General features: G+C 44.6%; 2 protein-coding genes across 4 annotated transcripts; one reads left to right on the forward strand and one right to left on the reverse strand.

Annotated features, from left to right (window-relative positions):
• The first annotated feature begins 1 nt into the window (after position 1).
• On the forward strand, positions 2 to 15,635 carry Tyw5 (tRNA-yW synthesizing protein 5). 3 transcript variants are annotated; one of them, XM_050159176.1, is made up of 8 exons: positions 2 to 211; positions 4,004 to 4,158; positions 7,962 to 8,031; positions 9,355 to 9,399; positions 10,533 to 10,670; positions 12,771 to 12,858; positions 13,341 to 13,457; positions 15,292 to 15,635. In XM_050159176.1, exons 1-8 carry the CDS (start codon positions 134 to 136, stop codon positions 15,546 to 15,548), a joined length of 948 nt encoding a protein of 315 aa, XP_050015133.1. In that variant the 5' UTR covers positions 2 to 133; the 3' UTR covers positions 15,549 to 15,635. The 3 variants fall into 3 exon arrangements, with proteins under 3 accessions (XP_050015133.1, XP_050015136.1, XP_050015134.1); XM_050159179.1 differs by having other exon boundaries at positions 4,004 to 4,139; positions 7,940 to 8,031; XM_050159177.1 differs by having other exon boundaries at positions 67 to 211; positions 4,004 to 4,139.
• Positions 15,636 to 18,590: 2,955 nt separating this feature from the next.
• On the reverse strand, positions 18,591 to 26,478 carry CUNH2orf69 (chromosome unknown C2orf69 homolog). The gene is made up of 2 exons (XM_050159181.1): positions 26,003 to 26,478; positions 18,591 to 21,167 (listed from the first exon to the last, which is right to left on the reverse strand). Exons 1-2 carry the CDS (start codon positions 26,273 to 26,275, stop codon positions 20,343 to 20,345), a joined length of 1,098 nt encoding a protein of 365 aa, XP_050015138.1. The 5' UTR covers positions 26,276 to 26,478; the 3' UTR covers positions 18,591 to 20,342.
• Positions 26,479 to 27,490: the final 1,012 nt, after the last annotated feature.

Genomic DNA, 27,490 nt, shown 5'->3' on the forward strand with positions numbered 1-27,490 from the left:
CCCGCCCCGCGTTGCGAACCAGCCGCCCTCTGGCTTCCGTCCCCTTGGCGGCCCTTTTCTCCCGGGGTTGTGTTTCCGGGAGGATCACTCGCGCACGGACGCGTCCTCCTGGGGAAACCAGCCCGGGCCCAGCATGGCGGAGCAGCGCCTTCCGGTACCCCGGCTTCGGGGCGTCTCTCGGGAGCAGTTTCTGGAGCATCTCTACCCACAGGTGAGGAGCCCGCGGCGGGAAGATCTACCGGGGCTCCCGTCAGCTCTCCTGCGACCCGAGTGTGGAGGGCGGGGACGTCCACGGCAAGCCGAGTGTGAGACTTTTCTGGCCTCGCTTGCTCCTCTTCTATGGGGTTTCCTAAAGTTTAGCATAGGATCCTCTCCCCGCACCCCCGGTCCTTGCAGTCTCTATTTCAAGATAATAAATTTTTTGAAGCGCAACATTTCAATCCAATGAGAGACGGGAAGCAGGGAAACCAATGGGAGTTTCCCCGGACGTTTCCTCTGGCACAGGTCTTTGATTTTAACTTGGATCGTGATTAAGGCTTAATAAACCCTTTAGCCTTTAAAGAAAAAAGAAAAACTAGCATTAGCTTTCAAAGAAGGAAAAAAAAACTAGCAGAAAGTAGTTTTTAAAATGAAAAGAAAAGGTTTGCTTTCAGGACGTTGCAAGATAGACCAAGTTTCATGAAAAGCAGTAAGGATTCTGGCGAATATTCGAAGGGGAAAGGTCACTAAGGTTGTTAGTGGCAGTGTCGTGGGATCTGCTGCGTGCGGCTGGACCAGCCCGCAGTATGTGCACCTTTGAGAGCTCTCTGCTCAGAACACAGAATTCCTGACGACACTCTAGTGAAGGGTTTCTGATCGAGTCCATATGAGGTAGAGTTTAAGTTTGCTTCAACAGAGAGATGCTTTGGATGATATAGTCTTATCGGGTAAAACCGTGGGTCGCTAAGGTTGCACACAGAGGTTAAGACCCGCCTTTTACTATCCTAGAAAATAGCTGGTTTGGGAGCGGAGAAAAGCCATACCTGGTTATATATGCATGCATTGGCCTTAGACATGATTTTTGCTATAATGTTTTTATTTGAAGTATTTCCTTATAAAAAGGAATACTGTCTTCATGTAGGCAACCTCCCAGCGAATTTTGTTAATTTTTGTGCTGGAATTTTTTTGGTGGGAGGTTTCTCTGTTAGCCCAGGCTGTCCTGCAGCTAACTCTGTAGACCAGGCTGGCCTCGAACTCAGAGAAAATCCACCTGCCTCTACCTCCCCAGTGCTGGGATTAAAGGTGTGTACCGCAGTGCCAGTCTAGCTGTGCTGAATTCTTCACTCTCAGCTGGTGGGAGATTTCAGACTGCAGGGCGAAGGTCCCCATTGTTTTCCCCGTCTTTCTGCCTAGCCTCAGTTACAGTGTGTTTGAGGCAGAACCAAACGAACCGACAGAAAAACACAGAAGTTTTTAAATCAACGTTTATGTCTGTGAACCAGGCAGGGTTCTCATTTCCGCATTGAGATACTAATTCTTACCACCTACATTGCCTAAGATTAAAGACATAATTTCCCCTTGGTGGGGGTGTATTGAACTAGCAGCCAAGTGATTTAGACCAAGTGATTGAACTGTTGTTACAGCTCACACGCTACGTGTTTACTTTATAACCCAGCAATTCTTAAAATTTATTTATCTGTATTCCTTGACAAAGAGGGAAATTAGATACATTTTGCTCATTTAGTCTTTGATACACGAAGCAATAAAAAAGAATAATGTGGGAACTGATAGCAATAATTTTCAAAGTATATGTTTTTAAACTTTTAAAAGGAAATGTAGTCTTTCGAGAGATGGGGAGGACAAAACAAATGTGTGTTTGGGCCACTTCAAAAATAAAAAAAAGTACAAGGCAGTGGTTGTACAAGTCTTTACACCCTTGGGAGGCAGAGGCAGGCAGATCTCTGAGTTTGGGACCAGCCTGGTCTACAGGGTGAGTTCTGGGACAACCAGTGCTACAGAGAGAAACCTTGTCTTGAAACACTGAAAAGAAAAAAGAAGAAAGGAAGGAAGAAAGTAGTTAATCGGCTGTCTTTAGAGGATGAGTGAGGATAGAGCTGGAAGAATTTGGTGATAGAGCTGGCTTTGAGGGGAATCAGATTAATATTTTACATTCTAAAGTAATAATTAAAAAAAAAAAAACCCAACAAGCTGTGACCGGGCTGGGAAGAGACAAATGGATCTCTGTGAGTTCATGGTCAGCTTGGTTTACATAGTGAGTTCTAGGTTAGCCGTGCCTACTTAGTGAGACTCTGTCTCAAAACAAAACAAAAAAAAAATCCAACAGAAGTGAGAAATGATTTAAAAACAAAATAACCCTAAAGTAGAAATAGCTGCATGGTTGGCAGCATGTGCCTTTAGAGGCAGGCTTATCTGAGTTTGAGGCCAGCCTGGTCTACAGAGTGAGTTCCAGTGGCCACCAAGGCTACACAGAAACTCTGTCTCAGGAAGAAAAAAAGGGGGGGAAGAAAGGAAATAAGTAACAAGTGAGCCTGTTTGGTGGCTTTATGGGGTAAGTTACTTATAGCCCTGCAAAATAGCAGTTCTGAAACTGTTTTCTGGAAAAAAAAAAAGCCTGGAGTTTTGCAGATGATTAAATATCGATGATGGGAAATAAGTTTTTCATTGTTGAACAAAAAATACAAACAATAAAGGCTAGACTTAACCTTGATGCTTATATTATCCATAATATCTTAAGTTTATGCATGTGTACATGTACATAGATGATGAGAGAAAAAGATATATGATTGCGTGTCTAGATTTGTGTATTTGGAGGGTATACACATGCCCTTACATGTTTCTCAGCTCTTACTGTTGAGAAGACAGAAGGTATGATACAACACGAAAAGAGCCCCCGTAGGGTAGATACGTGTAATAAAAATACACACGGCGCATAATTAAAATGTCAGAAGAAGAGTTCTCACTTCAGAGAAGCCGGAGTTTCTCAAAGAAATGATGGGTTGCAGGGCTGGACAGACTCAATGAAAAAGATACCTGGATTGTTTTATTTTGTTATAAAATAAGGAGGTTTTTAAAAGTCACAGGAACCAATCCAAAGAGACCTACTGGTAACATCTGTGATGATTTAAGCATTAGAATTATACCAGTAAACTTGGAGGCAAGAGAGACTGAGTAAATGTTAGGCAGAATGTCATGTGCCCCCTTGTGCCCTGGGGGACTACTCCATTCCTCTCTGGGACAGTCCTTGCTCAGATTGCATAACCTAAAATCTAACCATGAAGAAACTAGATGAACCCAAATCCAGGGGACTCCAACAAAATTATTGGCCCATGTGCTCATAAATATTCTGGGAAAAGAAGACAAAGAAAGCTGATGAGCCAGATGAGAAGAGCTGTGATTCCTGAATCCGAGTGCTTCTCAGCCTGGATTCTGGGTCAGGGAAAGGAAGGAGATGATTAGTGAGACCTAAACGTGTGTGGTGGTTACATAATAGCGTCAGCGTGAGATGCATCTTGGGTAATTGCTCTGAAAAAGAATAGCCCGTTTTCAGAAAACATGCTTCAGTTTCAGACTGAGGACGTGATATTAACAATTTCACTTTGAAGTGGTTCAGGAGAACCGTGAGTCAGCTGATAGCACAGGTGGGCTGCACACTGCAGAGTCAGGTAGACCAGATGGACGTTCTCATGTTCGTGCGTTGTTGTCAAAAGTGCTAAGTGATAGCAAAATTAAAAGCTACAAAAACGAAGTAAAATTTAAGTATATTTTGCCATAAATAACATGAAAATATTTAAGATTTGAATTTATCTGCTGACAAGGCTGTTTGTTTTCCTGACCTTAGGTTTGGTCTGGGTGTGTGATCAGGTGATCTGCCTGTCTGAGTCAGAGCACAAACTGTTAGATGCTTTCAGTTGGAGCTCCTGCTCAGCTCAGAGCCAACCTCTGACTCCAAGGCAGCCCCCGTGGAGTGTTTGTTTTCACAGTTGTGTTTTTCCCTTCCTTATAGAGGAAGCCCCTTGTGTTGGAAGGACTCGACTTGGGGCCCTGTACAAGCAAATGGACAGTGGACTACCTGAGCCGAGCTGGGGGGGCGAAAGAGGTGAAGATCCACGTCTCTGCTGTCGCACAGATGGACTTCATCAGTAAGAACTTTGTGTATAGGTATTTTCTTCTGAGGGTACTCCGGGGACACAAATAACTTTCTTAAACCTTTGAAAATATTTTTACGACATTATGTAAGACCATTCCGCGTCTCATCTTTAATCCAGTTTATGTAATCAGGGAATAGCTTCCTGCTTTTTCATGAGTGGCTTAAAAGACAAGAATTACGAGTTTATATAACTGTACAGAGACATCTCCACAGTCTTATTCTTCTAATATAGGGCGCGCCCTGTAGCCTGTGGAGTCATGGAACAGAGAATTTCTATTCTTGGAGTTAGGTGGCCCCTCAAGTTGTGTGAGGTGTTCGTCCAGTCTTTACTGCCCAGTGCAGGACGCTGTCTCAGGCTGGCATCTCTTTCTGTCTCTGCACACCGTCTTCCATTCAGTAGCGTTTAAACCCATGCTGAGCTTCGAGTGCCGGTAGCTCCATGTTGGTTGTGTGCTGTGCACTCTAGCAGGTGAATCGGCCACTGAACATCTACGTTTGGAAGCTGAAAATGTCATCCTGCAGATGTCATGTGCTGTTTATTCCCACGAGAGTCATTAAAAATGGTAGATTAAAAAACAAACAACTTTCACATTCTGAGCTTGTGCAGTTCCCAGCAAATTAAATCTACTGAAAGACCCCATTGTTCACAGATTCAGTTAGAGATGAGCTGAACGGGGGTTTCTGGTGGCGGGGCCATTCCTCTTTCACCAGTGCGGTCCAAGCCTGTGTAGTAACCGCCAAAGCATTTCTCCGTTTCCAGCCAAGCGCTCACCATTGTAGTTTCTGATTACTGAACAGGCCACAGACTGAACTTAATTGCTGTAAGTTTTTCCGAGTGTAAGAACTTTGCACTTTTTATTCAGTCAAAAAAGTGGAGGAAAGTACTGGAGGGCTGAGTGTTTCTCGACCTGCGGTCAGGATTATTTACAATCCAGACAAAGGCCATAGCAAGTGGGTGTTGAAACTTCATCTCGAATGGTTCGGATGTTTTTTCATGTTCTCTAAACTTTTCAAAACTTGCTTTTAAAACACATATATTATGTAATAATTTCTATCGCAGCTTCTGCAAAGCCTTTAATTAGAGCTACTAAAAACGGGAAAATATTTTTGCACAAGGATAAAAGTAAATTTAATTTGTTTTGTTTTAGCATTTACTAAGTACAGAAGGAATTTAATCTAGAGATATTGAAACATCAGGGATCGTGTAGATAACATGTCCATAACATGTATTGATATGTAATCACGTCGGTTCTGGTTGTTCTTATCCTTTCTCGGCTGTCCAGAGGTCGCGCTTGAACTCACTAGCGTTAGCATCTCCTTGTCGCTTGTGTGCTGCCCCTGCCCCTTCCCCGGCCAGGATGCTCAGAAGGAGCACCGTGTGAGCTACGCTGGAGACTCCACTCACTGCAGCACCTGATTCTGTCCGCACCCTCTTCTCACTGTCTCTCTCCAGGAAGCAGCCATTCCAGAAACAGACCCCTGGGCGCTAAATTCAGGGCTGGTGATGGTGTTTTAACGTGTGTTGTAAAGGTGCATTGTCACTGTCACAGCATCTTAGATATTGTGCTAACACTAAGTTATATTCCCCACTTAAACTATAAGATGTCTAATGTAGATATTGCTTATAGTGATTTTACAGATGAGAAATGAAGGTTTTTAAAAACGTCCCTTGGGCCTCATAAGATGGCTCAGAGGATAAAGTGCATATTGTCACTTTAGTGTGACCTGAGTCCAATGCCCTGGACACGTGGTAGAAATTCCGGCTCCTGCAAGTTGTCCTGTGACCTCTACACACGCGCCATGGTGTGAATACACCCACCCACACATCCAGGCCCCCCCACACAAAGAAATGTATGTAATAATATTTAATTAAATTTAAAATATTAAACAATTTGTCTGAGATTGTGCGGTTTAAAATGATAAAACCCAGGATGTATATTCAGATTTGCTCATCCCAGAATCCATGAGAAGCCTTCTCTGATACTGTCTTTTTGTTTTATGGGCTGGTCCTGAGAAGAGGCTCTGTAATAGAAGACCTTCTGCTTAGAACAGGCGGGACAGAGAAAGCCTCAGGCTTAGGAGTTCCCAGCTGCTCTGTAGGGCTGGTTGTGGGCAGATAGACAGCTCGGAGCTGCTTTATCTTGCTCTTTCAGGGTCACTGGTCTGTGCTGCTTTGGGGAAGAAGTTCCAAGCATTCATTGTTCTTCCTAGAAGCTACTGTGGGCAGTGCAGCAGTTACACAGGTAGCTGGGCACAGCAGCCTCCAGGTCTGAATGGTGAGTGTATGGTGAACCTTTGGTAGGAGCCTTGAATAGGAGAGTGACGAGAAGTTTGCTGAACGCTAGACCAGAGGCTGGAGTAGAGACAGGGTCCTGCGTGGGTCTCAGTACGTGGTGGACTGGTTCCTTCCTGCGTTCTCTGCAGCCTCTGCTCAGGTTGACGTCACACCCACAGGAGCCGCTCTCCGGGGTGACAGAACACGAGGCAGGAAGCAGCATATTGGGAGAATGTTATCAGTGAATTGTGTGGTTCCAGAGGCATTTTTGTCAACCAGTGGCAGCTTAGTTAGAACAAGACCGTGGAGGTGTACTGAAACACAACCCCAGCTTAGGCCAGTGTCCCCCAAAGCTAGTGACTTGAAATAGGCCATGGGGGCATATTCACACATTGTACCCAGGAAAACCACTTTCTAGTCCAGTAAACTGTGATGCCTGGTATTTTAGCTAAGATTAAACCTTCATCCGTACTCCGTGTGTTTCTAGGGAAAGAGCAGTACTAGGGGACGTTAGCTAGCCCAAGGTCAGCTCCTCATGGAGGAGAATTCACATTCTCCCTCCTCCTCCCCCGCATATCCTTGGTGAAGAGATGGACAAATTCCCAGTTAGGGACTGGAGGACAAGCTTGGGAGGATTTCCTTGTTGGCTACTGATACAGTAGCATCATCATGACTGGAGAATGGAACTAGGAAGCCTTCTGCCCCTGAGCTCCATGTAGGAAGTGCTTTTAGTTACTCGGATGAGTAGAGCAAGGATAACTCTCTGACTTGAAGAGTGTGGTAATGGAAGCACACATTGTTTCTAGAATGTCCAGCCATTTTCTCCAGAAGCCATAAGACGGCAGGGAAAGCAGGAGCTGAGAGAGCACTGCCCCTCCTGTGCTGAGGAGGTGACAGGCACCAGCGGGGCTGGAGTGTCCTCACCAGTAATCTCACTACTCCTCAATACTAGTGAGAGGCTATGGTTGTCCCATTGACCAGATTAATTTGGCCCTGGCACATAAAGACAGGTGGCAATCAGAACCTCAAAGTTCGTGTATTTTAGTTTATGACTTTACTTGGATTGTATGTGGATGAGTTGCCTGCATCTGTGTCAGGTGCCCATGGAGGCCAGAGGAGGGCCACAGATCCTCTGAAACCGGAGTTATGGACGGTTTGAGCCACACATGTGGGCACTGGGAGCTGAGTGCACGTTGTCCTCAGGAGGACCAAGTGCTCTTATGCTGATCCCGCTCTTCAGCCCAGTCTGTTACAGTGGCAGCATCCCTCAGTGACTTGTGAAGAAGGATGTTGACCTTTGAAGAGCCATCTGAACCATAAATTTTAAATTTTTAAGACTAAATTTTCAGGTAACAGGTCAAATTTATATACCTCTAAATGAATTTTGAATATTCAGAATTCTGTTGACATGGATTATACTAAAAACTGGGTATTTCAAAGCTCATGGCGCCCAACTGCGCCAAGCCTGTGTGCATCATGATGGTATTGCTAGTTGGTATGCTATTTTTATGTCTCAGGTTTCTGTTGTGTTTATTTCAGAACTTTACCGTTTAACAAGTTGGTCCAGAGAGCAGCCGAAGAAACGCATAAAGAATTCTTTATTTCAGAGGTAATTTTTTAGAAACCTTTAATAGACATATACTAAATGGATTGTGTGTGTGTGTTTTGTGTGTGCACGTGTGCATGTGCACGGGCCCATGTGTCCATTAGACACAACTATACATACCTGATGGTCTGCCATTTCGCGGAACCCTGAGCAAACATTGTCTGTTAGAGGGGTCCTGCATAGATGGCAGCTTCCAGACCACTTTCCATCTTCTTTGGTTGTTGCTTGGCTCTGTCCTGTGTGCAGAGTGTGACCCTGCGTCAGGTGCTAAGGTGAACCTGACGAAATCGGCAGCTGCAGCCCCAAATTAGATGCATTCTTTGCAGATAAGCAAAGAGCCCTTTCTTGATGAAGCGGCTAGCCGTGCCTCTTTGCTGAGTGACAGTTCAGATTTTGAAGAACATGCTTTGAAGTCTAGCTAAAGGATCATTTCAGTGTGGCACCAAAAATGTGAGAACAGCAAAGCTGTTATTTGTGAGTTAAATATCAAATTCACGCACCTGCATTGGTTTCTGGAAGGCAGCGCTCTGGAGTGTGTCGTGCCTTACTTGACCTGCTAGGTCTCAGTTTTCAGTCTGGGAAATGCACACAGCGCTGGGTGTTACAGCCCCAGCCCTGCAGTGACCGATCTATAATCCGTTCTCTGTAGCTAATCAGTCGTCACAAGTGTAAATGCTGACTTTAAAACTTCGTATGTAATTCCACTCTTCTAAGTCATGCATGAGTTGACCCTAAGGTTGCGGTGGGAGAATGCCGGTTGCTGGGCTAGGGATGGTCTGGTGTAATACAGTCTCCCTGGTTTTTTGTTATTTTTAATGTGCTAAAGGATAAGGGTTTTTTGTTTTGTTTTGTTTTTTTGATTTTTCGAGACAGGGTTTCTCTGTAGTTTTTTTTGGTTCCTGTCCTGGAACTAGCTCTTGTAGACCAGGCTGGCCTCGAACTCACAGAGATCCACCTGCCTCTGCCTCCCGAGTGCTGGGATTAAAGGCGTGCGCCACCACCGCCCAGCATAAGGTTTTTATCTCGTTTCTTAGTTGTATTAAGAAGTTGTTTGTTGGATTCACATTTGGTTTACCAAATGTTAAAGCAGTGTACATTGAAGTACCAGTTAATCGGTGGCTTCACGCGTGCTTCTGCTGCCTTTAGATCCAGTCCTGAGCAGCATATAAAAACGTTCCTTTATGTGGCCACCAGGGGGCATCAGTAGGAAGGGTAAGATAATTGAATTTTTACATGACTTGACTCTGTCCTATTTTAAGATTTACTCCATTTCTTATCTCTCACTGTTTTTTAATCAATACTGATGCTATTCTTTGGGATGTTTAGGATGAGAAATACTACTTGCGGTCACTTGGAGAAGACCCGAGGAAGGTAAGAATTGTGGTTTAAAGCAGTTACTTAAAATGTCCGTGAGCATCTTCACACTGTAACCCGTTTCATCTTTTTTGGTTTCTTTAATAATTTGTGTCCCTGATTGAGGAATCTTTAAAGATGATATTTAGTCATTCAGGACTGTAAAATCTGTCATCTAATTTCTATGCAATAAGAGTCCCTACTGCTATATAGCTTACAGATGGCCGTTTAGCTAATACAGTACTTACCTAAGAGTCCCGAAGATTCATTACATGAGCCTTTATGTATTCAGAGTCAAACTATAAGGCTAGACTAGACATGCATTCTGTGACTCTTGCTGAAAGTGCTAGTGAGTCTGTGTTAGTGAGGGTATTTATAGCACAGATTCTAGTTGTGTTAGTAATGAAAGCCTGAAGTCAGATACGAGGGTCAGAGATGCGGTGCAGCCTGCCACCAGGGAGTTCTTTCTGGTACCAGTGCTCAGACTGAGGGGCGTCCTGTCCTTGTAATCCTCAGACTGCATCCCAGCTCCTGTCCCCTCCCGCTTCACATTCCTCTCCGCCCAGCCATGTCACTTCCCGTCTCCCCCTCCCTGGTGCTGGGATTAAAGCTGTGGGCCCCCACCTTCCGGCTGTTTCTCTTTGAGACTGGAGCAATCCCAAGTAGTCCAGGATGACCTTGAACTCACAGAGGTCTCCTGAGTCCTGGGATTAAAGGTGTGAGCCACCACTGCCTGGCCTCTAGTGGCTTAGCTCTGCACTCTGATCCTCAGACAAGGTTTATTAAAACACAAAAGAATCTCACTACCTATATTGAAGCTGACAGCAGTGATGCTTAAGTCAGTTTCTCCTTCACTAGAAAGGTTAGAGCAGCGGCTCTCAACCTTCCTGATGCTGTGCTGGCCCCAACCATAAAATGATTTTAGTTGCAACTTCGTGACTGTAACTTTGCTACTGTTAGGAACATCACGTGCTGTGACTTCTGATGTGACAGCACAGGAGTGCTGAGACACAGGCTGAACAGCCCTGGGGGAGGGGGAGGGCGTCACTGCCTCTTTCGTCCTTCCAGGAACCATCACACCAACAGTGCTGTTGTTGAAATCCTTCCCAGATACTGTTTGTAATCTAAATGTTGTGTGTCTGTTGATGCAGGATGTTGCAGATGTCCGACAGCAGTTTCCCTCCCTAGGAGGAGATATTAAGTTCCCAGCGTTCTTCAAAGAGGAGCAGTTCTTCTCCAGTGTTTTTCGAATCAGTTCACCTGGCCTGCAGCTCTGGACTCATTACGATGTGCGTAAATTACAGAATAAGAAATGGAAAGGTTCAGACACCTGCTGCTCTTGCGGGTCTGACATTCACAGATTGAGCTTTACCGGCCCCGTTAGAGACCTGAGCATTGCCGCTGAGGGAACATGGAGCTGAGAGTCAGCAGTCTGCGGGACAGTAGTGCCGTGGTGTCGGCTGGAGCAAAGCCTAGTCCTACATCTTCCTCTGTGGTCAGGTTCTTACTGTAGCTATGAGATGGGTCGTGGTTTAGCGGGGGAAGATGTGGGAACACGGCGTCTCAGTGAATCCCCTGACTGCCATCCAAATCCTTACTTAGGTGAAAGGAAGAAACTGTGGGGAATGGTTTGCAAGAGTAAGAATTTGGGGTCCCTCAAGGCCTTAGGATATGTACCTCTAGAGAACACGAACTGTTTGCTCGTCTGTACATGAGCAGGGTGTACAGACTTTGATCTTGCTTCTGTCTTCTCGTTGGCTATCTGCTGACTGTATTTGTAAGTACAGTAGGCAGATTTTAAGTGCTGTTGTGTGTCGTTCGGTGTTGGCGGCTGGAGAAACGGGAAACTGTAACACCTGTTGCGTTTCCGTAGACTTTTGCTGTGTTGAAACGGGAGCTACATTTTGAAGCACTGACTGGAATGACCTCAGAGCTTTCTTTCTCTGCCTCCCAGCTGGCAGGAATTCAAGCATGTGGCAGCATGCCAGACTGTTAGGGCATGTGCATACTTCGTCTAGGACATTTAGAACTTACAGGGGATTTCAGGATAGTAACTCTATAATTAGATGAGACAAACATGGAATCTCAGCATATTTTAAAAGTTCTGCTTGAATGATTGGTGAGAAAATAATGTGCTTCATGTATTTTTAACGTTATTGATCGTGCTTTAAATTTTAAGTAGTTTCCTTTGACCTTGAGTCACAATAGACTACATAATGCTTGTCTTAAAAATAAATCAGAGGAGGAGCCATGCGGTCGTGGCACACACCTTTAATCCCAGCATTTGAGAGGCAGAGGCAAGCAGAAGCGAGTTCCTGGACAGCCAGGACTGTTACACAGGGAAACCCTGTCTTGAAAAACTTAAAAAAAAAGAAAAAAAGTCAGAGGAATAGTAATTATTTTACAGAATTAGTTTGCTAAGTAAAGGTTTCGTGCTGAAAGAAGAAATGTTCAGTTGATAATTAATATATGATGACCAGACACACGTCTTGCACCAAGAGAGGGCACCGTCTGTATGCTCAGGGAGAGTCAGCCTCGGTTCATTGGAAAGTACAATGTGGGAATTTGCCTCATGGGAGGCCTGTACAATAGTCTCACAATCGCGGTGTTGATGACCACGTTGTGTGTGGACACGTCTGCAGAGGTCAGCAGCAGCTGCAGGAATGATTTCTGCTTGGCCCAGGGCACAGCTCGATAACCTAAAAGACAAACCTTAATCCAGGGCAGCGCAGGTACATGGACGTTCTTATTCTACTTCCTGTTTTCCTAATGCTGGTCTTTCCCATGTTCAGAAACATGGGGAAGTGTCCTCAATAAAGACATAGTGCATGGAACACAAGCTTTTCATTACTAGGATTCAGTTATGACTGTAAGGGTTTTATGTGGGCTGAATTTCACAGAAGGGATAGGGTTTTACATGCAGTGACACATGCCTGTGATCCCAGCTACTCAGAAGCTGAGGCAGGAGCATCAGAAGTCCAGTTTGAGCAACATAGTGAGACCCTGTGGACCCCCTCCCAATAAAAAAAGAGAAAAGGAAAGAATGAGGTTTGAAGTTAACTCTTTAGATTGTCATTGCCTCCGTTGACTTGAATTGTAGATACTGAAGTTAACTCTTTAGAGCGCCGTTGTGTCCGTTGACTAATTGTAGATACTGATGTTAACTCTTTAGAGCGCCGTTGTGTCCGTTGACTTGAATTGTAGACGCTGAAGTTAACTCTTTAGAGTGCCATTGGCCCTGTTGATTAATTGTAGACACTGAAGTTAACTCTAGAGTGCCGTTGTCTCCATTGACTAATTGTAGATGCTGAAGTTAACTCTTTAGAGCGCTGTTGTCTCCGTTGACTAATTGTAGATACTGCTCACATGTAAATCTCATTGATCTTTAGGTAATGGATAACTTTTTAATACAAGTGACAGGGAAGAAGCGAGTCACACTGTTCAGTCCTCGAGATGCACACTACTTATATTTATCAGGTATGGCTTGAGTTTGTTTCTACAGTTTATTCTGTTGTTTTTAATAATGTAGGAAGACCACACTTTAGGGTGTGGTCTCCATTGTGTGTGTGAGTGACAACAGGCAGTATAAAGAATGAGTCTCAAGACAAGGCATGGTGGTGCTCACCTTTAATCCCAGCACTCGAGCGCAGAGGCAGGTGGATCTCTGTGAGTTCTAGCCCAGCCTAGTCTATAGAGTGAGTTCCAGGACAGCCAGGGCTGAGAAACCCTGTCTCAGAAAACCACAGAAAGGTTTCAGATTATTTCACTGGATTGCATGGATGATGGATGTTGGTTGTCTTGTATAAAGAATGGTCACTGAAAATTATCTTAGGCTTCAGAAGAATAGTTAGTTCTCACGATGTAAATACAATAATTAAAGAGTTTCAAGTTTATATCTGTGATTACTTTTTAAACAGTGCGGACTTGGTTCAATCTGTGTCATCTCTCTTGGGAACTAGGTTCTAAGTCAGAAGTGCTGAATATTGACAGCCCAGACCTAGATAAATACCCACTCTTCCCGAAGGCGCGGAGGTACGAGTGCTCCCTGGAAGCCGGTGATGTTCTCTTCATTCCTGGTAAGGCCTCTAGAGCACACCAGTGTGTTTGCTGTGTTTGTCTAGATGTACAGGTGCTTATCATGGGATCACAGCTGCCTCCCGTCTTCAGGACAGTGAACTGCTGCTGCACAAGGCTGTACCATCTTGTCTAGGGATGTAGTAGGCTGTTCCGTGTGTGTTAATATACCTTATATCTGGGAAAAGGTTGTACCTGGTTGTTTTTTAAAAATTATTTTATTTCTTGGGAGGCAGAGGCAGGCGGATCTCTGCGAGTTCGAGGCCAGCCTGGTCTACAGAGCTAGTTCCAGGACAGGAACCAAAAGCTACAAAGAAACCCTATCTCGAAAATCCAAAAAAAAAGAAATAATAATAATAATTTTATTTCTAAAATATATAGGTATTTTAGAAATGGCAAATATTTTCTAAGATTATAAAATTTTTATTAATATCAAAATATAATATCAACATCTGAAAACTTTTCTGTATACAGTTTCAATAAACATTAATTTGGATGCTCATAAAATTTCCATGTTAGTAGCTATGGTGATAGTTATTATCTGTAATTAATATTTACGTGCATACCTTAAAATTTATAAAGACCCTAAGTAATGGGGTTTATTGACCAAGGTTCCTTGTGGAATTCTATTTGCTGTAATTCATAAGTTTGTAGTTCATAAACTATATATTCAGTGATAGTATTAACTTTTGAAACATCTATAACCAGTGAAAGTCAGGTGACATACTTGAGAGTAGATTGTAGGTCCCGTGAACGTCAGGAACCACGTCCTTGCTAGTCTTTGTACTCCTCCAAGACAGCACCCTTCACACGTCTGGTCGGGGCCGTGATGCACTGACTTAGCACCGTACTTTTTTCAGCAGCTACTCCTTTATCTAAAGTCTATTGCCATTTAATAAGTTAAATTTGTTTTTTGTGTATTTAGAACATGATTAGAGCTATGTAGTTTTCTCTTACTCTATATTCATTTTATCTAGAAATTAAGTATTTGCATATATTTTAATGTAAAACAAGATTTCCATCTTTAGATTTACCTATCAGAATGGTTAGATTTTTCTGGTATATTAACAAGTGAATATTCTGAAAGACCTTATAATTAAAACCAAATGTTGAAGACGACTTTTATAAATTACTGTTTTTCCATGAACACTCCTAGAACAAGTGTCTCTAAGATTTAAACCCTCCTTCATAAGACTGAACACTTTGGCATGGTTAGCGCCCCATCTGCTACATGGAGGTGTTCTTTAATGCTCTTAGAGCGTGTACATTGTGAAGATGTTAGTGGAAAACAGTAAACTTGCTAGTGTGGTCAGGTTTCTTCTTCACCACCAAAGGGCCGACTGTGGTTTCCATAGTTATGGTAAAGGACTGGATCTACGTGGCTTAGAATCTAAAACCTGAAGCCACGGTGTGTGCTACCTCAAGTCAGGGGACTAGACTGCCTCTGGAACAGGAAGATTTTGAAAACAAGTACGGAACTGAATCACCAAGGACCAGGCATGGTCTTCAAATAACTAACATGCTCTGTGTACAAAACACTCCATGTTCTGATGTGATTGTATGCGTCAGGAAGTGTAAACATGTAACCCAGAAGCCTGCCCCAGTCAGAGAATGCAAAGCAAATACACTTTATTGTGTCTTTCAAGCTAGGTGGGGAGAATGAAAATCCCTGAGGGGTTTAGAACAGGGCTGTGCTCGTGACTCTGACTGAAAGCAGGATCTGTGAGCCCCAGGAGCCTCTCTGTGCAGTCGTGATATTTCACTGACATTTGTTGTTTTGTTCTTTAACTGTAAGTTTTATTTTTAACTTGTTTTTTTAAAAAACCCATTGTACAGCTTTATGGTTCCATAATGTGACTTCTGAGGCGTTTGGAGTCGGAGTGAATGTCTTTTGGAAGCACCTTCCATCAGAATGCTATGACAGAACAGACACCTATGGCAACAAAGACCCTGTGGCCGCGTCCAGAGCTGTGCAAATCTTGGACAGAGCTTTGAAAACACTGGCTGAACTACCAGAGGAGTACAGGGACTTCTATGCACGCCAAATGGTCCTACGTATTCAAGACAAAGCCTACAGCAAGAACTTGGAGTAAAAGAAAAATGAACTAATTGTAGTAAAAATTTAAAAATAAATAAAAATCAGCTCAAGAACTATAATATATAAACATTTAAAGATGCTTTTTTTAAAAACTGGATAAATCAGTCTCAGATCTGTGGTATGAAAGGAGATGCATATCTGATTTCTACTTGGTACAGGCTGACAGTGCTTAGTGGAACCATTCTTCAGTTCTAAGACGTAAAGAAGTAAATTCCTACTTAATAAAAAATGTATTGAATCACTACATGAAGTCTGCTGGTGGAATGACCCCTGGTTTCGCAGTGATTATTAGTCCACCAGAAACCTTTGTTCGCCCCGCCCCCACCCCCTCTTTCAGCCGCAGGATTGGCATCATCCTAGGTCTAGCTGCCCTCGTGGTCCTGGATGGTTGCCAGTAGCAGCTGGGGCCTTGTGTGTCTTCATTTGTATGCAGTGAAGTCGCCTGGCCGGAATCCACAGGCTTCTTCCACGCAGCCGCTTTCCAGCATTCCCTACCAAGCCCATGGCCTTAATGCTCTGAGTGGCTTAGCCTGTCCGTCAGTGAGCCTGTCGTCACACGCTGTAAATTAAACAGAGGCACAGGAAGTGTATGAGAGAACAGAACGGGTTAGATACTTAGTAAAGCTTACAGGGTGCTAACGGTGAACACATTTGATGGTGTGGTAGATCATGAGTTCTGGGATTTGTCCAAAACAAGTATCTCGTCTGACCCTGGCCTCTTTTTAGTTAATATTTAGTTGTCTGTCTCTTTTTAGTTAATATTTACATCTAAACTTCAATAGCTGGACGGGTGAGGAAGCCCACAGATGTAATCTCTGGAGATAATGACCCATTTGTGTGCGTGCTATTCTTTATGGCCATTACTCAGTGCCACTGAAGAACAATGGTCTTTAATGTACACGTGTCCATCTAAAGTAATCCGAGCCCATCAATTAAACACATTTTAATTACAGAGGAAACCGTTACTGTTGAAGGTAGCTCATCCACCGGTGCCCTGTTTAGAGCTGGAGTAACTTCAGGCATTGAACAAAGAAAGGAAAAGTATGAAAGAATCATGACTTTTCCTAGTCATCTTTGGAAGTAAAGCTGAAATTACTGAGATGAGCAAAGGTGAAATGTGTACTGGAAAAAATGTTTTAGTACGCTGTACACTAGCCACATCTAATTATCAGATTCTTTTTTCATCTTCTTAGCCTGAGCAAAGTACTGACTTATTCTCTCAGAAAGGGAAAGATGTGAGCCCTGACTTGTCACAGTATTTAGTTAGCTCTGAGTTAACTAACCAGTAATAGAGGGTTGGGAACACGCGGTGGTAGAGCACGCACATAGCACAGGTACCTGGGTTCAGACCCAGCACTTAGAAAAGCTGTCACCAGAACCAAACCGACCTACACAGAACCTTGTTAGGAGCCGAGGGAACTGGAGGATCTGTTCTTCACCTTGAAAGTGCAGCAATTATAACACAGTCTACAAAGTCAGGTAAGGACCAGCACCTGACTGAGGCTAGTCATCCGTCTTCCCCTAAGACTTGCTAGCTCCTCCTGAAGTCTACAGCACTACAATGAATCCTTTTTTGAGTTTTCAGTCAATTCTCCTCATATTTTTAAATAAAGATGTTTTCATCTTTTGGTTTAGGACCAAGTGAATAACATATACATTAACTAATTCAGTGGATTCAAAATACTTAACTGTTGAGTGGATGTGCGTTAGAAATCACAGAATCACCCTGGAGTGCAGAGACAATTCTGGTTAACTGAGTGGCTACAGAAACAGATTACAGTGGTGGTGGTGGCCATGAGTCACACCCCATCCTTCCAGCTGGTCCAGGGCTGAACGAGTTCATTGTCTCCCAACCAAGCAAATATACAGCTTACTAGACGCAGATATGAACATAAATGAAAGCAACAGTCAATTGGAGGATGGCAGAATATATACAAAATATGCCACCAAGGAGTCCGGATACGAGTTGGCATCGAATTCGTCCAGTTTAATTACACAAAAACCTTTAGACCGCCGCCGTTTGTACAGCGTGTGCTCTGTAAACGTTTACATAGACAGGATTAGCTCTGCTGGGTACACAGCCAACCTAGTGACAGCAGCTGCTGAGATGAGGCCGAGTGGCCGTGGGAGACACACCTGTGACTTTGTACGTCGTGTTAAAAAACATTTCAACACTGTTAGCTTTGCATGATTCAGTATTTGTCTTGGCCCAGGTCATGAAGAGCAGGTACTCCATGATTTCAAAGTATACGAAATACCAAGAGACAGTCAGCAAGGCTAGGTTTCTTTTATCCTTTTGAAGCAGTTATGTGAACATCTACACAGAACCAATAACAAGACACATCTACTTACCTACAAAAAGCTGACGTTAACTCTTAGGAGGTGTGCAGTAGGGTAGGTCGTTCGGGGAGGTGAAAGGCGGGCTGTGGTGACTCCTTCCTCCAGTGCTGGTTGGCAGGTGGGTCAAGAGGAACTACAGGCTGGCACTCTGGTGTTAACCTTGCTTCAACTGCGGAAGTCATCACTGGGTTTCTTAAACATGCCAGGAGACGCTGTCTCCATCACTGAGAACTGCAAAGTCCACTTCAGTTACAGCAGTGAGTCACACGTGAGATCATTACCTTGTTTCTTAATCCACCTTCCTCTAAGAGGACTTGGAATGGGATACTTTGTATAAGATGTTCCTTCCTAAATTCTGGTCTGTTCTGTTGTCTCACCGCTAACAAGTTGTTGCTGGGACTTGTTAGATCCTTGTGGCTTAGATTCTCCTTAGACTAAGCGGGTGCTTGGGCACTGCAGAAATGAAATGAAGTGAACCACACTATACTCTAACAGTCGTTTATGGGGATAAAGGGTATAGATAGCTAAGGTGAGCAGCAAAGAAAAGGGAGAGGTTTTAGGAGTTCCTCTAGTGTCCTACGGACAGTTACGGAGCAGCTGACGGGTGTACTCAGTGGAAGGACAGCTCTTCGCCTGGAAAAGACAGGGAAGTCGAAGCAGACACAGTAGCAAGGTGGACAAACACATCCAAACGACCTTTCCGTGGGTTACTATTTTTAATACAGGTTTACATCCATGCTGTGGTGGGAACAAAGTTCACATTTCTAGGACCGCTTCTCTCGGTGACTTTACAAAGGCACAGTCAAGTAGGACCCACATTTACAGTAACAGATTTAACGCATACAGAGTTAAAACCGATGTGGAAGAGGACGAATCTGTAGTTTTACACAGAAATGCCCGTGTGGGGACAAACAACCATTTCCACTGCGAAGCATGCGTACTACTCAACACTGTCTCCAGAGGCCATGGCAGTTTTAGGTGTCCCTCGGATCAATGTCCACTTCACCGCAACAATGGAACACTCCCACGAGTGGAGACTGAAGGACCGAGACAAGCCTTCCCTCCATATGACCCGTTCGAATTCAGCTGTTCTACATTGAGTGGTACCTTTGACGATGCTTAAACAAGTTGAATGTAGTCATCCGATCGCAGGGCTCTAAGTTAAGGAAATGCGCGAGACGGTAGAACCAGGTGACTTAGTCAACTGTGGGAAGAGCTAGTCTCAAAAGACATTCACAGTGAAACAAAAGACAACTACTGAGAAAGCGTAGACACTCATCTGCCGTCGACAGAACTACATTCATCCCAAACATCTGGCCTGAGTGAATACTGGGAAGAGAGAGTGATTTAAATGTAATTCTGGAAGAGATCGAGAAATTAACATGTTGCAGACTAACACTGCGCTTTAGGATACATTTTCTTGTCGATCCCAAAGCAGCATGTTATTTCCCTATTTGTTAACACTTTAGAGGTCATGGAATAACCAAATTTATTCATAAATAAAAAGTGCCACTTTCAATAGCCACACAGCTTTGTTCCAGTACTGCTTGAAATTCGTTAGATTTTTTTTTTCCAAAATGCATTTATCTAGTAAAGAAAAATGGGCAGAAGGAAACTTCACCCAAATTATGTAGCAGTGTTAAGCAAATTCAGTTTCTGGGCCAAAATTTAAATTATTTGTGTCTTCAAACTTTCCTTTGTAACCTTTCTTATCTCAATGTAATTTTACATTTGGCCAAAGAAAGCTATTTTCTCTTGGCAGACAAAACCATGCTTCTGAAGAAACACTGATTTAGGTCTGTAGAATCTGTCTCCTTGTGACAGCAAACTAACATAATTAAAATCTGTCAATTAAGAATTAAGTTACAGTGCTTAGTCTGTTATGTTTTAAAAACCAACTGTACAACTCTATGATCTGGGATATGCGGGAATAAATATATTTTAACTTTAAAAAACAAAAACAAAAAACCCGAACACTTGGGAGAACTGAGAATGAGTTCAGGGGCTCACAAAACTTTCCTGGGAGGAAGGATGTAGGGTGCAAGTCTTCCCCAGGACCCTTGGAAAGAGAAAGAATGAAACATCTGATCAACGGCTGAACTGCTGTTATTACCAACGTTAGTAGAGAAGAGGTCTCAAAAGATTGGCTGTTCTCAACGTAAACACTGTTGCCTTTTAAAAAGACTAACACCAAGTTTCTTCCGTTTTCAAAGGACATAGAATTATCACACACGACCCTTCTGGATTTCAAATTAATTCTGATCCAATCCAAAGTTAAAGCTGCCCACATGTACAAGCAAGGAGTCCTTACCGTGTAAGACACTCAAGAGTTCTGGAATGTTCATCTTCTTAGCCCACACGCTGACAATGCATCTAACTACCCTGACATTGTGTCACCTGTAATCATGACAAAGGACGCAGTTTTCCCGCTGAGGAAGCACGCTAGGTCTCAGAACACTTCATGAACCCTGAAGTGATTCTCTATGGAGGGAGTTTCCTTTGCGAAATGAATTTGGCTAGTCACCTGCACGCCCAGATCCCCAAGGATCTGAACAAATTTCCTGTGCTCCTTGCCAATCCAGGATCTCATTGGATCCTGTACCTGATAAGGTGTCACATGGGTGTGGACAGTAATCCCGGTTTGAGCAAGTTCCTTCAAGACTTCGGGATATGTGACCCAAGTGTCACTCCCCCCAGAATGGCCACCATCCAGCCAATACATTGTTCTTATACTTCTGATGAAAGTGTCTATGTTCTTGTCTTTCTTGGCCTCCTTCAACTCAAACAGCAACTGATTCAAAACTACGCAGCCTTTACTGAATCCAACCAAAGTGAAGGAGGCGCCATTCAGCGACAGCGGAGCAAAACTCACAGCGGCCTCGTCAGCATTCCCACGGGTCCTCTCGTTCTCCTCCTGGCCACCATTACGAGAGGTAGAAGGATTAGACTCACAGTTAGCTGCTTTACAGTCCTTATTCCAAATACTCCTCGTCTTGGACAGCGAGCCATTCCGAGTTAAGCTGAAAGCGTTAACTAATAACATATACAGGTGCTTAAAGGCTCCGAAGTCCGGGTCGTGCTCAGGTGCGCCAAACATGTTGCTTTTCACGAAGTTGTCATAGCAACTGAATTTGTGCAGGTGCATCCGCGAGCACTTGACCACCCAGATGAAGCTGTTGGGAAAACGGCGGGCCAGGATGGCGGCGGTATTTTCTAGACTCCAATTTTCCCACTGATAATTCTCCGGATGACGAGTCATGACCTCATGGTAATTCTGAAAAGAAAGATGAACACACATTAAAAGTGTATTTACCTATAAAGCTTTGCATTATTTTCGAAGGTTTGTTGACCTATAGTTAATGTACTCAAAATAAAACCTAAAACCTTTTAGTGCTTTCTGGCTCTAGGATTTTGAATGAAACACTTCACTTGGCCTTAATTTCATTAAGAGACAGGGTAATAAAATATACTTGCACTAAGTATTAAGAATTTCTGAATAAAACAATCTAGAAAGATAAATTTTAGCTTTACAAATCATTTATAACTTTTATTTAGTGCATATGTAATGAAGTTCCCTAGTTCAACTGAAAATACAAATTTGATTACAGATCTTTTGATCAAAACATAATTTAGGAATATTTTCTTCCCAGTGAGCTGTGGTCCTGCTCTCTGGGATGAAGCCTGTCCCAGGCATGGAGACGCTCCCAGTGTCCTGACTGCTATGCTTGACGCCAGTATTTCTCTTGCAAAGTTGCAGGATGGCACAGAAAATCTTAACGCGAATCCGTAACTACATCTAAAACTCCCATGGGGGGACACCAGGTTTTAAATAATCACAAGGTAAAGTTGGTGATCAAGACTACAAAATTGCCTTCCGTGGTTTTCTTTTGAACTTGTTCAGTTTCACGGGCATGGGACTGCTCAAATTTAGATGTATTAAAAATTATTACTATATAGATCTTTGCTCTTGTCTGTGCATTTGCCTTTTGTACAGATTTTGTTTGTTTAGATGCAGTCTGTATAAAGTAATGCTATGTTTTTGTTCTGACCATACAGAGATACATAATCACGCATGTACACGTGTACTAGAGAACACTGACCTGCTAGCCATGTACATTTTAATCATTTCTAACACTGCTGAACTTAGAATTTTTTCTTTATATATTTGGAGGTAGAGTTAATTTTGGTAGTAGTCTATTTGTAATAGGAAAAATGTACAGAACACTTAATATTCAAACCGTGAACGGCTTTAAAGTGAAAAAGCCTTACCTCAGGTCTCTACTAAGCAACCATAAACTTAGATATAATTTTCTCTTAAAATATTCTAAAAGGCATGACTCTATAGCAATACAGACTTGTATAACAGTATTTGAATGTCAGTAAAACACCCCTGGAACTAACAGTGAAGTCTGTACTGGCCATGCACAAGAACACACTGGTTTCCACAGTCACTGGCAATGCATGAGAACACACTGATTTCCACACCCTCTGGCAAAGCACAAGAACACACTGATTTCCACACCCTCTGGCAAAGCACAAGAACACACTGATTTCCACAGTCTCTGGCAATGCACAAGAACACACTGATTTCCACAGTCTCTGGCAATGCACAAGAACACACTGGTTTCCACAGTCTCTGGCAATGCACAAGAACACACTGGTTTCCACAGTCTTACTTCGCTTCAATGCTAATGGTTCATTTTTAAAATCCTGATAGGATAACATTATGCAATGTTCTAGATTTAATTTTCATACTGGATTTCAAGTTAGGTTAAACATTTTTCTGTCTGCTGGCTATTTTATTTATTTTGTTAACAATGTTCATGCCCTTTGATGACTCCCTCCCTGTAGTGTTCATCTCCTAATACTTTACCTCATTAATCGTTGGTCACGTGTCCATTAGTAGCTGTGTGTGTTTGAAATATATTCCAAGCGGCTCTTAAGTTGACTTTTTATGGATTTTGCCATTACCTTCTTCACATCCAGGCTTATTATACAAAAAAAAAGTCATAAAATAAGCCGCTTAGATCTGGAAGGGCTTATCTGTTACTTTCTGTTATTGTTTTTAAACATTATTTTTGTGTGTACCGGTGTGTGTGGAAGCCACAGGACTTCTGCAGGAAAGCTTCTCTCCTTGCACCCTGTGAGTCTTGGGAACTGAACTCAGATGTCCAGCATGACAACAAGCATCTTTACCTACTGAGCCATCATGTCTTTGAGACAAGGTCTCAGGTAGTCTAGGCTGGCCTTGAACTCCTTACGTAGCTGAGAAAGACAATGAGCCGTTTTTTCCTGCCGATACTTAGTTCACTTCATAAGCTTGGTGTGGTAGCATATGCCTGTAATCTCAGCACTCAGGAGGCTGAGCCCGAGAGGATCCAGAAGTCAAGAGCAGCCTGGGCTACACACAGTGAAACCATCAAGAAATAATAAATAAATAAATAAGCAAGCTTATTATAATTGAGAACTCCAATGTCCCACACCTATACAATCACTTGCATTACTATTTAATGAGCCAAGTGAAACAGATTTGCTGACTCAGTTCAGGCTGTGCCTCATAGCAGGTGCTGTAAATCTAAACATCAGCCCCCACCAGCTCCAGTTACATGATCAAAATGGGGGAAAGTGTTAATACTGACGACCTGAGCAACAAAATGAACACTGGGATCCTTACGGTTACATCAAATCCAGACCCAAGAACCATGGGCAGGTGCTTCCCCACCCTGAGATGCGGCCCAGACACCCCATAGTCAAACTCTCTCCGCTCCCAGGTTGTTAACTACAGTTAACTGGCTGAAAGGGGTTTCTTTCAAATCTTTGTTTTACCAGGAAAAGCTGCATTCACTATGCTTGCAGGAAGTAGGTAAAGGCTACATCTCTGCTCATGCACAGTGAGGCGGACCTAGGAGGGCTCAGCCCAGTCAGACGCTTGCTGACCTGCAGGTACTGCAGAGGTCCAGCCCACATTACACTGAGGTGGGCCAAAGAATCTTTTCAGAAAACCTCATGGTTCCCAGAGTTTAGAAACAGTCATCCGAGGACTTAGAGTTGATGAGCTACCCTCTGAACCACCTGAGAAGGAAGAGGAGAGCTACAGAGCTACACCAGGAGAAGCTGCACATCTCTAAAAATGCACCAGCAGAATAAAGTACACAGCCCAACTAAGCAGGGACTAGGATCCAGCCAAAGGGAATGGCTTAAGAAAGGGCTGGATGACCCCAGAGAATAAAGTCAAGACATACTCTCACGGTCATTCACCCTTCGGGAAAGCCAGGTCTGATGACACTGGCGATCCTGGTACTCGGGGACGCTGGCTCTCTCTACGGAGGAAGATACACATGGAGGGTTTCGAAAGGGGCGGTATAAGGAGTATAAGGAGACCTCCACTGTTTCAGACGCACTAAGAGGCAGGGTGGAGGCACTGCAGTTAGGGCTGGGTTAGAGATAAGGTAGGAAATCCACCTAGGAGGACTTCAAATTTCTGAGCTGAGCCACTTAAGTCGGTATTTTCATTAACTTGGACGAGGAAGACTGCTGAGGAGTGAACAGATTTTCGGTTCTAGACGGCTACTAAATATCCAAAGGAAGCAACTGGCAAGCAATTGGTGAATCCATAAACATCCAGCTTATGTCTAGACTACATAAATAGTCAAGAAACAATAGGCAGAGCCACAAGAGTGAAGGCTAGAGAAGTCCACCCTGGGAGCACTCCAGTGCCTAAAGGGGAGGAGGGGTGGCACTCGCTGGGCTCTTCCAGTATTTAACCTTGACTGACGCCCACAGAGGGGAGGGTTGACTTCTGTACAGGCTTTAGGCTAAAGCGCAGGGAAGGGAGTGTTACCTCTAGGCAGTTTGGCCTTGGAGCCCCCTTCCTTTCATTTCTTTCCCTCTATAAAACACCACACTTCGCACAATGACCACTCTGTCACAATGACCACTCTGTCGTAGTTGTCCAGGAAGCTAACGGGATGGATGAAGGCGCAACAGAAGCCGCCACTCAGACCATATCTGCAGCACTTTGGGCCCCATTCAAAGACAGGGGGATGTTCTGTCTGGCACACTAACGCCAGAAAGTACGAAGCCGCCATGACAACCACCTCCACCACCTCTGGGATGCATTTAGTAGCTGGTCGCAAATTTCTGCAAGTTAATGTCAGAGGCAACAAATCTGTTGCATTCAGAGTACAAAGGCACCAACTGAGTAGATTTCCTTAAATCTAAATCCGAGTTTTGTTTTGTTCTTTTTCCAGGTCCCATTATAGCAGTCAACCAGTCAAGTCAATGGATTAGTTTGAGAGCAAGAGAAGATACTAAGTACCACTATGATCGTTAGGTTTATCATCCTCAAGTACCAAGTTTAAAACAATGATAGTTTTGAACAAATCCTAGTACGGGGAAAGCATCTGGCTGGTTGTTCTATTCTAACTTGCATGTCTACCCTAGCGCTAACAGAACTTTCTGGGCTAGATGATGCTCGACGGAAAGGCTCTCTGGATCTGCGATCTGCGCTGTCCAACACAGTACACACAAGTCACCTGGGGTGACTGACACCTGGCACACAACTAAAGAGACAGAGAGCCCTGCCTCTTCCTGTTAACCAATTCAGATACTCTCACGTGGTTGGTTAATGTATTCCTCACACAACGCTGTTTTAGACGAAAACCCGGCTTCCAGGACAGCTCCAGCGTGGACGTTGCTCTGCAGCTGTGAACCCAGCAACACCAAGTACGCACACCGCACCGCGCTGCATTCAAATGGGCCTCAGCATCCCTAGCACGGTTGGCCATTCCATTTCTTCCACCCCGTGTTTGAGGGTTATGGAAGAGGTCACACTTCAGTAACGGATCAACGGCTGTATTTTAGTGAGAAGGCGTTTTCCAAACAGTGCCCCGTGCCCAGCACGCACACCGTCGTCCCAGACAGGCTGGAGCTGAGCGAGCGTGTCCCACTCCCTGCAACGCCTCTCCTTCCCCCGACCCCAGCGGCGCCGGGACCGACAGACAGACCGCGGCCTCCATAGGTCCCTTCCCCCCCCCCCCAACACACCCCGCCCGCCTCCCGTGTGACAACCCGCGTGGGCGTGTCGGGGAGGCCCGGCCCGCGCGTTACCTGCACATCCCCCGGGAAGTAGAGGACGTGGTGCCGCGGCTCCAGGGCCGCCTCGTCCCCGGCCGCCAGCAGCAGCAGCTCGTTGCAGCGCTGCGGGTCGGAGCCCGGCACGGTGGAGCGCTGCAAGCGGGGGCAGTAGCCCCGCGCGCCGCCGCCCGCGTTCATGGCTCGGGGCTGCGAGCCGGGCACCGAGGCTCCGGAGGAAGCGAGCAGCGGCCGCAGGAGCAGCAGCACCAGCGCCGGGGACCGCGGCCGCCGCCTGAAAAACCTCATCGGGGGCGGAGGGGGAGGGAGGTCGAGCCGCCGGGGCCGCGCACCGGGCGGCCAGGGCGGGGCCTTCGCTGCCCAACGGCCCGGCTCGCCGCTGGCGTCAGCGCGCCGCGTGCGTCGGGGGGGCGGGGCGGGAGAGGGCGGGGCTTGCGGAAGGACGCTTGTGATTGGTGGACGAGGCTCCCGCCGGGAAGTTCGGAGTGAAGTTTAAGGAGCCCGGAGCCTGGAGTCTGCTGCGGTTCGGGCTCCTGTGAGGTAGCGGCTGCTCGGGGTCGCTGCGCGATCGAGTCGGGTGTAGGAGTTCACGGTGAGGTCTATCTGGTCAGGGACAGAGCAGGGTAATTCTGGAAGTCTTGCTTGTGCCCCCGAGCGGAAGCGATCTCCTTTATCCTGCAAAAAGGGTGTGTGCATTTCCCGTTGGCAGAGGGAGCAGGGCACCGGGGAGACTGAGGATCGCCCTGCTTGTTCACGCATTTACTTTACTGTAGCGGGTGTGTACAGCCAGTAGGACTTTCCATGTAGGGTTTTGTAACCAGTTTGAAAACGATATGAAAACCATGAGAACGGCAGCTTCTGATGTCTAATTTTGTCGGACTAGAACTGGGCCAGTTTATGCATTTTTCTTTTTAAATTAAGAAGTGTTATTTTTAACCCTGTGTGTGCGCACATATTGCAGATGTGAACGTGGGTTTGTTTACCGGTACAGGCCTGAGGTGGACTTTGGGTGTGAGGAGTGAGATTTCTGGAAAGGAGTCGAAACTTAAATTGAAGTTTCTGCAAGAGTGAAAAACTGCTTAGAACTTGAGCGACTGGGGACAAGTTATACTGTCGCAATCCGGAGCCTCATTATAATCTATCTTGAGCTGCCTTTAGCCTTTTCTAGCACCCCAGTGTCCTTGAATGGCCAGCTTCCTGGTGAATATAAGGTGAGACCTTTGGAATGTGTTAGCTTCTTAGCAGGGTACCAGCTTCCACCAGCCCAGAAGCTAAGAAAGTTCACAGATTACATAGGGGCCAGAAAAGAGATTTTTCCACCTGACATTTCCACCGATGTATTGGAAAGACTTGATTTATGCAAGATGTTCTATGTTGATACTGTAAAACTTCAGCTCACTCAGTTTGCCTTTGAGGTGAGAGCAGTGTCTCGTGTCCTCCCTCTCCATCTTTTTAACTTTTTTATTTATTGACTTCTTGTTTGACAGCAGCTTGCTGAGCTGG

The sequence above is a fragment of the Alexandromys fortis genome, unplaced genomic scaffold (genome assembly GCF_014885135.2).
Source record: "Alexandromys fortis isolate MF-2015 unplaced genomic scaffold, M_Fortis_MF-2015_v1.1 scaffold_65, whole genome shotgun sequence".
NCBI lineage: Eukaryota > Metazoa > Chordata > Mammalia > Rodentia > Cricetidae > Alexandromys > Alexandromys fortis.